This window comes from Molothrus aeneus, chromosome Z (genome assembly GCF_037042795.1).
Source record: "Molothrus aeneus isolate 106 chromosome Z, BPBGC_Maene_1.0, whole genome shotgun sequence".
NCBI classification, from domain to species: Eukaryota; Metazoa; Chordata; class Aves; order Passeriformes; family Icteridae; genus Molothrus; species Molothrus aeneus.
In genome coordinates, this window is record NC_089680.1 from 60,707,345 (window position 1) to 60,721,001 (window position 13,657).

Sequence of the window (13,657 nt, forward strand, 5' to 3'; positions counted from 1 at the left end):
AAAGGGAGTCTGAGAGCAAACATCCTATGAGAAGCATGACAAGGCTCTGGTCCCTTGGTCTCTTCGTTGGTATTTGAAACAACTAGAAGGAGTAAGCAGACAGAACCCATCCATTTCATCGCTGTGTGGTCTGCTTACCCTGTTTCAGTTAGTTTAAGCTAAAAAGCCTCTCACCACCTCAGCCAGACCTCTCTTGTTTAGAACTAGTGCAGGTGTATTTATTCCTTCTGAATGCATGTTAGGTGTGACAGGTTAGAGAAGTATTTAAATTACCTACCTGTATATTTGCTCATGACCACTTGGGCTGCTGGTATAGCATTCATTTGAACAATGTTGTACAGATACAGTTCAGTGTTTCTGTTGGCTTTATCCTGCAGCGTTGAACATACCCAGTGGGCATAGCCTTTTGCTCCCTCAGTCTCAAGAAACAAAGAGACACCCCCCAAAACAGGAATCATTAAACCTGCTCAAGATACAGCAAAATAATTGCAGATTATAATAATACAAATTCTTTGTTTTAGGACAGAGTTTTGGCTAAAAATCTGCGTCAGTGTTAAGCAGAAGAATATACCAAATTGAATACCTCCACACATACTTTTAACTTGCCATCTGAGCAAAGCAAATTCTTACATTCTCATATAATGTGCTGCATTACTGTACACACAATAGGCCAAAAAAAAAAAAGCTATGAAAGAGTAAGTCCTCTACTTTTTTTTGGAACACAGGGTCCTGGCAGTATCCTTGCTCTTTCCTGAAATATTTTATGCCTTTGATCTATGTCCAATTCTGTGGAACATGGAGAACGTTTATTCATGACTTAAAGAGCTGATTTCTTGAACGCTTGGGACTAAAAAATTTTATAAAGTAACTGCCTGCTATACAATACCAGCATAAGTCAGCAACAACATGGAAGCCATACAATCTCATCTGAAACATTACTGTAACAGTTTCACTACTCAAGACATGCCTATTTTAAAAAAAATAATCTCCTAAGTAGAGAGACTGGATGTACAAAAACTTCAGAACAATACAACTGTTACACTTACATGCATACTGAGTTCAGTTGTGTGCCTGAAGAGATCCATGGTATCATAGCTGCCTACAGTCTCTGCAATAAGAGCCTAGAGAGAAGCAAGAGCTGCTATGGTCATGTACTTAAAAATTATGACACTGACAAAAACCTTAACTCATATTATGTCAGGCATATCTTAAGCATTCAACATGAACACACTTTTTCCTCATAGCCTACAAGCAAGATTGGTTTTAAAAACAAAATGAACTCAGGAGAAACACAAGCAGTCTCCACTGTATCAGTAATTTAAACTCTTTGGCTGCTACTCTATCTTCAGAACAAAGACTTGCATGTATTAGAACAATTTATAACAACATCTGACAAGAGCTGAATTTCAACATGTGATGGTGCTAGTTCTTTTCTAGAATCCAGTTTTCAACTAAATATTATTAGCAGGTGAGCAGCATGGCATTATGAAATTCACCTATAACGATCATAAAAGTCACAAGTATCTCAACTATTCACAGATGGCCTAGATATCTGAAAGAGCATGTGAGCTATCAGTGCCAGGGGAGGAAGGGACCTCCCAGAAAATAAGAAGTGCTTTGTCCCAGGTACATTAGAAGCTTACTTATTCTGACAGTGGCATTAGAAAGGGGGAACTGAGATGAGAGCTGGGTGGTGCCATTTAATGAACTAGTGGTACAGCTGAAGCTGAAATAACTATCACCTTATAAAGACAGTGCTTTGTGGATAGTTGTCTATAAAAAGCCTCAGAGCAGAGTGATTGTTTGGTTAATAGCTTGTTAGAGAACTCACAATATCAGCCAGAAAAACATCGTATGAGTGTGTCTGATGAACACAGTAGCTTCCATTGTATTACCACTATGGAAACAAAGGAACTAGAAGCACTCTTAAAACACAATTTTTAGGAGCATGAATTAGTGCCAGTTACTAGGCTGAAGTTAAGGTTCTTCAAGAACTGTTTTTTGTGTGCAGTTTCATGATTTTTCATCATACCTGTCCAATCCAACACAAGAGGTAAGAAGGTTCCAGAGACTGGGCTACCTTGAAGGCTTCATGAGCTTGCTGTAGAACCAAATAAAACACTGCTGTTGAACTGCCTGGTATGGTAACAGAGCACTTCTGAGTACACACAGGTATTAACATGCAGTAGTATTAGAACAGACTTAATGGACTAGGTCACTACTAAAAACATCTTCTGTTTCACAGAGAACAACGCATTGCCCAGAGAAATAAACCAGTTTAGTCTTAAAGAAAACAAACAAAAAAAAAAACTAGAAAACTTCAGAATATCAAAGTTTCCCTCCCTTCTAAATATGCTTCCTTCCCAGCTAGAGAATTCAGAAACTAAATGAACCCTTGGAACAATTTAAAAATCTGACTCTTGGAGGATCCAGTTTTGAAAATTCGTTTTTTTATAATACAAATGTATTTTCAAAAGTATAAAACTGATTATCACCCACAAGTCATTTCCCTATGGCCTACACATGCTTAAGAGTTCCTCCCTCAATTTGGGACAAAGGGAACCAAGTCTTAGCATTAGCAGTCTTAGCAGTAAGCAGTCTGTACTATCAAGTTATTTTTCTTAAAAATAATTCTGACCATCACATTTCCAATCAAACAAAATTTCTGTTATTTCAACGAGCAAATAGGACAGGATGTACTTTAACTGCATGAGAGCTCCAGACTTCACTTAATATGTACTCAAATTTTTCTCCAGAGAAACTCTGAAGATTAGAGTGTTACAGCAAATCATACATTTGCTGATGAGCAGAAAGTAGGTATCTACGGGAACTTCTACAACTAGAAGTTCTTGGCCAAACCTGGCATGCCCTGATTTGACTAACCACTTCTCTGTCCTTCCATTAAGTTTTCATTCCAGCTGTTGGAAAGCAGTTTTGCCAATTCAGCAGAAGTTCACAATTAACCTAATCTTAGCCCCCCCAGAACAAATTTTTAATTTATCTGCATTTCTCAAGTGCCAATCTAATTTCTTTTGAAGCATGTATATTTTTTGAATTTCAAAGGGACATTTGAAACTGACACTCCCATTCCCATATATACACCCTTAAAAAAAATAAAGGAAAATTATACTTGAGGCTGGGAAATAGATTACCTCAATGTTTCCAGTTACCAGATACAAAACCCCCAAGTTGGTCCAGGCAACAACATTCTAAACAAAACAAATAAAGTTAAAACCAATATATTATTACACTCCTCAGAAATAGCAGTGCATCAGGGGAAATGTCTTAAATGCCCACTTGAAACAGATGGCAGCTGCCTACAGCACTTACAATTTGCTCAGCTTGAACAGATTTGATGAACGAATGTTGTGCAAGAGCATAATTCCCAATAGCTGGGGGGAGAAAAAAAAATGGAGACCTAGATGTAACTGAATTTCAAAACACCATCAGTCAAGCCTCCTTCTAATTTAGGATGTTAGAGATCTAGGGCTGTCACTGAAGACTTACCACTACAAGAAGCAACTACACCAAGTGCATTCCAAAAAAGATGATTTTTGCTGTCAAGTCTTACAGCTTTTTTGAGACACTGGAAGAAAATGAAATGTGGATTATAATGATTAGGAGAGCAAAAATTATGACTTTATGCACTTACTTATTCAGAGATGTAGGTTTTATTGTGTACAGAGAGAATATGCAGAGAAGCATGAACAGCAGTTTAAAGAATGTACTAGGAAATACAGGCAATACCTGCAAAGACTTCTCTAACAGTTCACTGATCTCATTCATGTCCGTGCCCACTGCTGTGAGGTGCTCTGCTTGGCGATAATAATTTATTCCAAGATCACACCATATGCTCGGCAAAGACATCAGTTTTAAAGCTCTGCCATAACACCTACAGAAACATGAATCACGGAATCATTATTCCGAGTCTCTGTACAAAGAGCAGAAAGCTGAAAAAGCTTCAAAAGAGTGCTTAGAAACCCAAACGAAGTAAACATGCATAAATACAAACAAAACCAGACAAGAACTTAACGCAAAAAAACCCAATTAATATATTTTCATTCAGACACTTACCGTGTGTCTGAATCTGGTCTAAGGGTAATCTGTAGTGCTCACCACTAATGAAGCCACAGGTATGGTTATGTAGGTGTGCATTAAATCAAGGCTCTGTCAGTTACATTATGCATGCTTTTACTTAAAACAAACATCAATAATTTTTACAGTTCCTCAGGCTTCCCCTAGGAAGTACTGCACTTTACAGATCATGGTTGAGATTCACCAAGCAGATGCATTTCCTGCCTCACAGATCCAGCTGAAAAAATTTTAGAGGGAGTCACAGAACAGCGAATTTGTCACAAGAAATTTTTTACAAGAAAGAGGCACAGACAGAAAGCTGTCAGAAAGTATTATCTTGGACTTCCATTGTCCTGGGAGAATTAGTCAGCAAATACCACAACCATTGCATTTAAACAGATGTGATTTGTGGAACAGCAGGGAGAATGTAGCATGCACCTGGAGACAGAAAGGAGAAGAGCAGGTGCTGACAGTACTGTGGCAATACAGGAAACATACCCTGAAATAAGTAGTGTAATCTGGAAGAATCATGAGAATCCATTTAACCAATATGCAGGTATCAACAGATCAGCATGTCTGCCATTTTCTACAAATTAAATAGGCTAGAATATTTGAGACTCTACGGAGTCTTAAACAGCAGAGAAGCTCTTAACAATAAAAGCGTATTACCTTCCTCCCAGTATGAGAAGCTCATTTTTCGTCAGCACCTGTTTGGTTGCATTTTTACTCAGAAGAGATCCTAGTACTTGAACATTCACTTTGGCTGGTGAAATAACATGTACACTAGTACAGGTATCTCCTAACAGTTTCCAGAGGCAAGATACATCAGGACGGTGCTTTACTGCCCTACAATTATAAAGAAAACACATGTAACACCTACTCAGATACTTCAACATCCTTTTCTGAAAAAAAGTGCCACTTTGAAGAGCAGCACAACCTCAAATGCAATTAATCAGTAAGGTGTTTGATTTAATCCAGTTTCTTCCTATTCAAGCTACAAGTCTAAAAGATCAAAATTTGAAAAGAAAGAACAATAAAAAGCAACCAAACAAAAACACCCCAACATGTCAGCTGACTACATGCACTCTTGCATTTGTCATATTAAAAGACATTACTCATCTGCAGAAACTTGATGGACTTTCTCCTCTAACAGCAGTTATTCCAAGATTTTGTTTAGCACATCTTGTATGAAATTCAAAACAAAAAGACTGAGAGAAGGAAGGAATTATTTTCCTCTTATCCATTATTTTTTGTAGGAATACACTCCTCCCAGATCCATATATCAGCAGGACTACACAAGAGAACTCTGGGTCATTTCACACATTTTCAAATGACTCTCTATCTTTGAAAAGAAAAACATAAAACTCTGTAATTGCCATTCATTTAAGCAGCCTATGTTTAGAATCTGTTACTCAAACCATTTTTAATAAACACATTCTTACTTCTAGATTAGAAGTTCTAGTCCATTTGATTCAGTCTAACTGAAAAATTTTCAAACTCTTATTTTAAATAAATTTAAAAATTTAACTCTTCTTTTTCTGCCTGTCAACCCACAATCCCAGCAGAAATTAAGTAAGTGAATATTTAGTACCAACCTCGTAAAATATGCAAGGGCCTGCTCTATGTAATCCACAGCCTTCCTATCCAAATAGTTATCAAGGGCTGATCTTGCCAGCATGAGATAACACTCACCAAGTCCTGAAGGTAAGAGAAAATATTCTCTGTGAAAATAAATGCTTTTATGATATGCTTAAAAGTACAGTGGGGAAGGAGCATGGAAGCCAAGTCAGCATTTCTGCCTTGTGCAAAAGTCTATACCCTGCATACACAAAATCAAAACACCCACAATGCTCCCAACAAAGACTTTGCTCTTAATCTATCTTGTGAAGTGTGAACTGTGGAATCATTTGGCTATTAAAATAAACCTAATTCATTATTTAAAAAACAGCATTTAAACTTTGCATTTATCTTCAAATATTAAGTAAATCCATCCTGAGAAATCTGCATTGTTACACCTTTGACAAATACACCAATTTGCAGTTTACATGTGTGAAAAATCAATCCTGAGAAACAAAAGGAATAAAGAATGTCAGGGTAGGCAAAAGGGAAAGTCTTCAATGAAGAAAACCTGAAGCCAGCATTATTTAGAATTAAATTCATATGGTGTATTGAGTCTGGCTGAGATGGAGTTAACTTGTCCCGTAGGAACCCTCATAGTGCTGTGCTATGTACTGGTAGCTGGAAAGGTGCTGATAAGAAACCAGTGTTTTGGCTGCTGTTGAACAGTGTTTGGAACAGCATCAAGGCAGTCTTTACAAAATTCACTCCTTCATCATTAGGCTGGGGGTAGTCAGAATCCTGAGAGGAGACACAGCCAGGACAGCTGACCTAAACTGATCACAGGGATATTCCATACCACATCACATCTGTTCAGCCATAAAAGCTGAGATAAACGTGGAAGAGACTGGGGGGGGGGCGGAACTTGTTATCACATTTGTTTTCTGAAACAATGACTAGGCAGACTGAAGTCCTACTTCATGAGAAATAGCTGGACATCACCTGTTCATAGGAAGTCGAGAATAAATTTTGTTTTCATTTGCTTCTTCATGTGGCCTTTGCATTTGCTTTATTAAACTACATTTATCTTGACCCATGAATTTCTTCCATCTTTTTTTGTCTGTTGTTCACATCCTGCTGAGAAGGGGAGGGACAGAGCAGCTTGGTGGGCAGCTGATGCCCAGACAAGGTCAAACCACCACAACTGGAAATAGTTCCCACTATTAAAAAGGAACTGCATCATAGGTAAAAATTTCTAACATTTTGAAAATAGTAACTGCTTGGTTTACACATTTGATAGCACTAGCAGTGATTCTGTCCAGCCGTAATTCATTGGATATGAGTATCGTACATTCTCAGATTATTTTGACAGTTCTGAAGCTACCCTCCCCTCATGCTATTGTAATCCTTCACCTATACCAAAACAGAGTTTTGCAAGAGTCTTTATCTTGGCTCCCCAGAAGCCCCAAGATCATGAGCTTATCAGATGTCAAGATCAAAAAACAAAATTGATTTTATTCCCCAAAATGACATGAAAGACACACTAGAACAGAGTCAGAATAAGTATTCAGTAGCACAAAATCAAAACACATTAAAAAGATGCAGTGAAGTAACACCAGTAAAGTTATTCACTCAACTACCAGAGACTATGTTTCCAACAGCTCAACTCAGAAACTGTTCAAATGGATCAGAACAGTTGAAAATAAACACTGATGGGACAGTCAAAGAACTTCAGAGAGTTTTAAGAAGGTCCACAAAATTTACAATATTGGACCAAACATCATAAGAAGTCTCTAAGAAAGTGAAGGCTGTTTGGAGACTTAAAAGGATTTACAGCTAACAAACCAGAGATTACAATGTGAGCCTTTATGAAAGAAGACTTAGGAGATATAAGAAAACAGTATGAAGGCAACTATGGGGAGGAATCTTGATACCATGTACTTAAGTACTCAAAGCATTTTAATACTAGTAACACTGTAGACACTGAAAAAACCATATGCATGTGCATAGGTCTATACAGCACCTTTGCAAACTGCTGCTACAGTCAGCTCTTCCCTTCCTGCCCAACAACTAGTAAAACTGCCTAAATGCAATATACTCCAACTCCATTATGGAGCTTTTACCATGTCACTTTAGTCTTGAAAAACACTAGTAGAGTTATAGAGGAGGAGGTAGAAAAGTCAACCACACTGTAACTTTTTCAGATTAATGACCCACTGTTGCAATAATAACCCAACATTTCTGAATTAACTCTTCCAAGAATCAGTTTAGATTCATCCATAAACCAGAAGGCCTTACATACAATGAAAAAAATAATTACAAATTCAAACTAGCATCAAGCAGCAAGCAGCACCTGCTTCAGATTGGTATATGGGGTGAGAATGATTGAAAACTAAGTGGCAGGGAGAACGCAAACAGAGCAATTATTCATTTTATATCAAAATTTTATACACTCCCTGCATTATATAACTTCAGAATCACAGTTCCATAATGAAGAAGAACTTCCAATTGCCCCATTTCTCTCTACTCCTACCTATATCCTGAAGGTCTTTACCCCTGCCACCTGTAATGCTTGTGAGATTTCTTGGGATTCTCTGCTATTTTTCACCACTTGAAAAAGTTCAGAGGGGTCTGAATCACTAGACTAACACAAGAAGTGAGGAATGCATGGTCAGGAGCAAAAGGAAATCAGCCCACCTCTTTGAAATGGCAGTCTGATTTCATTGCCTGTTGAGCCAGTATTTTACTGCTTAGGTAAAACTGCAGCCCTGTTAGCGGGCTTCCTCTGGGTATCTTCAATTCTCCTACTCATTTGGCCTGGTAGCCACATAGAATTAACTACCTTTCACACTTACTTGAAAGAGAAATAATTACTCACATTCATCATAATTTAACTTTCACGCGAGGCACCTCATTGCCCTACATACACAAAATACAGCTCTATCCTTCCATACAAGAAAACCTCAACACACCACAAGAAAACCTCAATACATCAAAAATTCTTCCAAAAGACTGAAACACTACAGTGTGTAAAGGGAGGAAAAGTGAGCACTTTCAAATTCAGACATACTACCTTTCAGTGCAGGCACATAGTTTTCTGTCTTCTTTAATATCTGTTGATAGGTAGCTATAGCATTTTCGTATTTGCCTAGAATTTGCTCAAGTGCTGCAGCTCTGTAAATGCTGTACACAAGCCCTGGGTTCAGCTCACTTGCTTTCCTGAAGGATTTCAGAGCTGTTGAGTAGCTACCTCTGTTGAAGTAAGCCTCCCCTAGAGACTCCCAGCAGTTGGAATCCTTTGGATCAGCCCTGAGAGCTGCCTGCAAACTGAAGATATCAAGACATACATTTATTTAAATGAAATATGATAAAATTCAACATAAATTATTTCCTTTCATTTTATACACTCAGGACACTAATTTTGCATTATATACTCTCCAGGACACAAATTCATGATTACATAGAACTTTTAAACAAAGCATAGTAGGTTTTTCATCTTCAGAGAACATTACACAATTTTAGGAATTGTATCTCACCCTGGCTGTTCAGTGCTATAGCAGCTTGTCTGTGCCTGTCACAAGGCTTGTTAGTACAAAACAAGACTAGATTCTGTGAATTCTAGAACTGAAGAGAAACTCTCTCAGACCCATTTCCCTTTGTTAAGTACAAGATATAATCACCTAACTTATTTTGAAAACTTGCTATGAGCAAAGACTATTTTATTGGGATTTGTAGAAAAGGACTTAAACCAACCACCAGTTGTCTTACTCAGCAACTGCTTGTGACGGCTGACCAGTTCTCAAGTAGTAAAGTCCACGATGAAGCCAGGCCCATTTTGCTGTACCAGGTCTTGCTTTTTCAGTTACCTCATTAAGGATTGACAGAGCAGTGTCCTAACAAAGCAATAAATGCCAAGTTAGTAAACAAAAAAACATTTAAAAATATTCTTATAACTTTCTAAAGGAGCAAGGTGGAGGATGGAAAAAAGAAGTTACACAAGCTAAATAAAACCCCCAACTTTCTCCTTATGTCCCCTACTGAAAAAAATGCCATATCACACATGATGACCCTAATGTAATGTTTGCTTCTCCCACCCTTCTCCCAAGATAAATTTAATTTGGAATTGGAAGATAAAACTGAAGCAAGTCCAACTATAAAAGCTGCTAAGCAATGACAGAACTTTTTTTTCTGATCCTAAATATAGAGGAAACCTGAAGTAATTCCTCAAACAGGAGGATTAATAGAAGAACAACAAATCAGCAGTAATCTGACATTCTGAATATACAATACCATGTCTCCAAGTTCCACACTTAAATTGACAGCTGCTGTTCCAGATTCCTCATCTGTCTCATCCAGTTCAAAAGCCTTTTTATAGCAACCACGAGCTCTGCTTTTGTCTCCAGCAATGTCTCTGTAGTAGTTACCTAGATAACAAAAGGCACTTCCCAAGTAGCTGTCCAATTTTGCAGCCTATAAGGAAATACCAACACACTATCAGCATTCTAAAGGATTATACTCATAGACAGGTTCAGTGACAGTTACTTGTTCAGCCCCTGCTTATCATATTTTTAAGTCTCTTCTGTGATATATTTGAGCTGTCAAACTTTATTTTAAAATTGCACAGATTACCTGAGCTTTAAATATCTGGAAAATCTGCTACAAATCCCATGACACAAAACATTTTGTACTCAAAGTACTAAAATAGTTGTGCTAGAAGAAAGTAAATCTTTATTTCATGTTCTGCTCTGTTTCAATCATTATGTTCATACAATTACCATATAACACCAGAATTAACTCCAGCCATGTCTAAAGTTTCAGTTCCTTCTTAGATGCATTTGGCAGATTTGCTTATAGTTAAGAAACTGACAGCCTCCAAGCAGCAGAAAACAGCTTTGTCAATAATAATAAAGATTGCATAAAATGGTTTAGAACCAAAAGAACTATTCAAATACATTTGCCACTATACTCAGCTGTTTATTAAAGTGCAAGCAGCAGGTAATGATTTGAGTTCTTGATACCTATCATGAAGTTACATGATGAGTTTACAGTGCCTAAAGTTTTATTTTGTATACTTCCAAGTTACTAATACAGATGTCAAACTAAAGATACAGATGTCAAACTAAACCTTTTGGATTCATGTTATTATCTATGTTCAGCAAAAAAGCCACAATTACTAAAACCCCAAAGATCAGGAAAAGCATATAAATTATGGGGCTTTACCAACTTACATCCTTGGACAGACAATGAAACCCTAACACCTTTTTTTCAACTTTTTTTCCCAACTTTTTTTCCTTCATGTTTTTTCAATTTGAATTCTACCCTCCCCCTTTCAAAAGGTCTTCAAAGATATGCTGCCTGTCTAGAGGCCTCCACTTTCCCGAAGGAGGGAAGGTTGAGGGAATCACCACTAAGTTTTGTCAAATCAAAGGCCTAAAGAATTAGTTGAAAAGAGGAAAACAAAAGCAGAGAGATTCAAGGTAACTGCACAGCTCCCTACAATGCCTTTTTGCACATCAGAACCTAGTGTGCAGGCTCTGGAGGCTCATACATTGCACAAAGGAGAATATTCAAGTTTCTCATTCCAGTCAGTATATTTTTCATATTTGGCTTCTGATGTAAGAAAACACTAATTCTACAACAGTTAAAGCAGTCTTTACCTTCAAGAACTGAGTGAGTGCTTTTCCTTTGTTTTTTCTTGTCTCATCACCCATGAACCAGTATGTAAGCCCCAGGTACTGATGATACTCTGCAGTTCCAGCCTTTCTTTCAATAGCATTTAGAAAACTAAATAAAATGAAAACAGTTTAGGTCAGAAAAATTCCCAAAAGCTGCAGAACACTGTATTTTACTATCCCATAACACTTCCCTGTTAGAGGAAAGAAAACAAAAGTCTACCTTTTTTCTGCCTGCTCATAGTTCTTTTGGGAATAATGGATGAAACCCTCTAGAGCATGGGCCTCAGCCAGATCAGGGTGGGACAGGAGAAGCTCTTGTGAAACCTGCAGAAGAATGTCATTTTTCTCTAGGTTACTTCCTCTATGAAACCAAGAATTGTACTTAGCTCACAGGAATGACAAAAAGCACTAACCTTTGAAGCCTGATCCATTAAACCCTTGTTTAGATAAGCCTGACCCCTGAGAGCTGAAATCACTGGATCACTGCTTCCATCTACAATCTAGAACACCAAGTAATAAACACAATTAATTTATCTCCCCACATTTAGAAGTCAAAGTTGTCAAAAGCACACAGACTGCATGAAGATAAAGACAAGAAAGCATTTAGAAGCTTTCTCTATTACCCCTGAGAAAATTTAGAACAATTCTGATGAAGAGCAAGTAGAAGACTGTAAGGGCAAAGGTGCAGAAATATGAAGAACAACAAAGAATGAAACTGTGTGATAAAAACAAGGGGAAGCAACTTCTGCCAAAGCTTAACCATTCAATCTTAAAGTGTTTTTCTTCATGACTAATTACAAGTGAATGATGGACATGGGAGATTATAACATGAATTCAAATTAAGATGGGTAACAGCACAGAACTAGCAAGAAACCAGCAACAGTGAGCAAGACCAGACAAAGTCAAAAGTGACAGCTTCCAAAATTAGAATTGCAAATAAAAAAGAGCTGCAGCAAAGCCTGGAAAAGCAGGAATGGAAGACATGTCTGAATTACATGACAGCTAGTAGGAAGGTCTAAACCACAAAGTTGAAAGGAGGCCAGGGTAGAAATACTTACCTTAAGTACAGAAAGATAAGGGCACCTTGTAATATTAAAAAAAAACCCCAAACATTTTAGTCAATAAAAATACCTGCTCAAGTGCTTTAATGGCTTTTTCTGCAGCATCAGCATCAGCTATTTTAATCAAAGTCTCTGCTTTCAACTGAAAGACAAGGTTCTTCCACCGAAGATTAGGACCCTCAGGAGTTCCAAGAGCCTCAAGAGCTGTTGACAAGAAGAACCTTTCATCAAGTTAAACGAGAAAAGAAGAAGTACACAGAGCAGCATTCTTCCAAATATTTTTAAAATCTTGTTAACTACATTTTTTCTGCCTAATAGAACACCATTCAGACTGCTCTTCCCCATAAATAAGAAATTGTCCCGTAAAATTTCTATTCATTCAAGTTTAACAATTAAGTCAATTCTAGGAGGTCATCTCAGATGTATGTATATTGATTGCTTTCTAGCTGCTGGCTTTAAAAATTAAGTGCTATAATTTTGCTCATTAGAGTTCCAAAGAAAAAATGACCTTTCAACAGACAAGTTGTTCTGCATTTCAGTGTTCAAATGAAAGAATACTATCGAAAACAGGGATTTACCTTGATGCCTGTAAAAAGTTACAAAGTAACCCTTCATACCATTCTGATTACTTTTTGGATACACAGTATCATCTCACATCAGAGATGGAAGGCGTCTCTTGTTGAGCATCACCATTCTCCAAAGGCAAGAACTTCCTGTGTAACTCAATTAATTGTATTTATTTTCATGTACAATGAGCTGTTGTCTCATTTGATACAGACACTAAGACAGGACAAGTAAAAAGCAATGTTTTCCCAAAATTGTCTCTGACTTTCTACATGTTTTGGACTCAAGAGAAATTTCTGCATCAACAGCATCTTTTAGCAAGGAACTTAACTTCTTGTATTGAAAAACAAAACTTGTTTTGTTTGCTCTGAGCTTGACATTTTAGTTGCATTTGGCACTAGCCAGACCTCACATACGAAAACAAAACACTCAATCTTTATTTATATTCCACATCATTTGCATCTTCACAGAGTTCAAAATTATCTCTTCTCCAGGCTAGAAAAGGACTTGACAGGCTATTTACTTGTTCTCATATGCTGCGTTTTTTAGCTCATGTGACCAACCTCACTTCTAGTCTATTAACTTCTACTCTTATTTTCTTTTTGAGATGGGGTAGATAGTTACCAAAACTACACGCAGATTTTATTATGCTGCTGAAGTTCTTACAGCTACTGTGTGTTGATGGTATGTTTCACTAACCATTTCCTTCTCTGAAATTGCTAATAT

The 13,657-nt window shown here is 37.3% G+C and overlaps 1 protein-coding gene across 2 annotated transcripts in view; it reads right to left on the bottom strand.

Moving 5' to 3' along the window:
- The window catches only part of SKIC3 (SKI3 subunit of superkiller complex), a 48,272-nt gene that overhangs the window by 21,593 nt on the left and 13,022 nt on the right, over positions 1-13,657 (bottom strand). For both annotated transcript variants that reach the window (XM_066569038.1, XM_066569037.1), the window contains 16 exons: positions 12,438-12,571; positions 11,720-11,806; positions 11,527-11,630; positions 11,289-11,415; positions 9,922-10,101; positions 9,400-9,524; positions 8,705-8,958; positions 5,670-5,772; positions 4,744-4,920; positions 3,748-3,892; positions 3,508-3,586; positions 3,331-3,392; positions 3,153-3,209; positions 2,033-2,101; positions 1,047-1,121; positions 278-419 (listed from right to left, as the gene is read on the bottom strand). In XM_066569038.1, the coding sequence (XP_066425135.1) occupies positions 278-419; positions 1,047-1,121; positions 2,033-2,101; positions 3,153-3,209; positions 3,331-3,392; positions 3,508-3,586; positions 3,748-3,892; positions 4,744-4,920; positions 5,670-5,772; positions 8,705-8,958; positions 9,400-9,524; positions 9,922-10,101; positions 11,289-11,415; positions 11,527-11,630; positions 11,720-11,806; positions 12,438-12,571 (1,920 nt within the window). The remainder of the gene's footprint in view (positions 1-277; positions 420-1,046; positions 1,122-2,032; positions 2,102-3,152; positions 3,210-3,330; positions 3,393-3,507; positions 3,587-3,747; positions 3,893-4,743; positions 4,921-5,669; positions 5,773-8,704; positions 8,959-9,399; positions 9,525-9,921; positions 10,102-11,288; positions 11,416-11,526; positions 11,631-11,719; positions 11,807-12,437; positions 12,572-13,657) is intronic.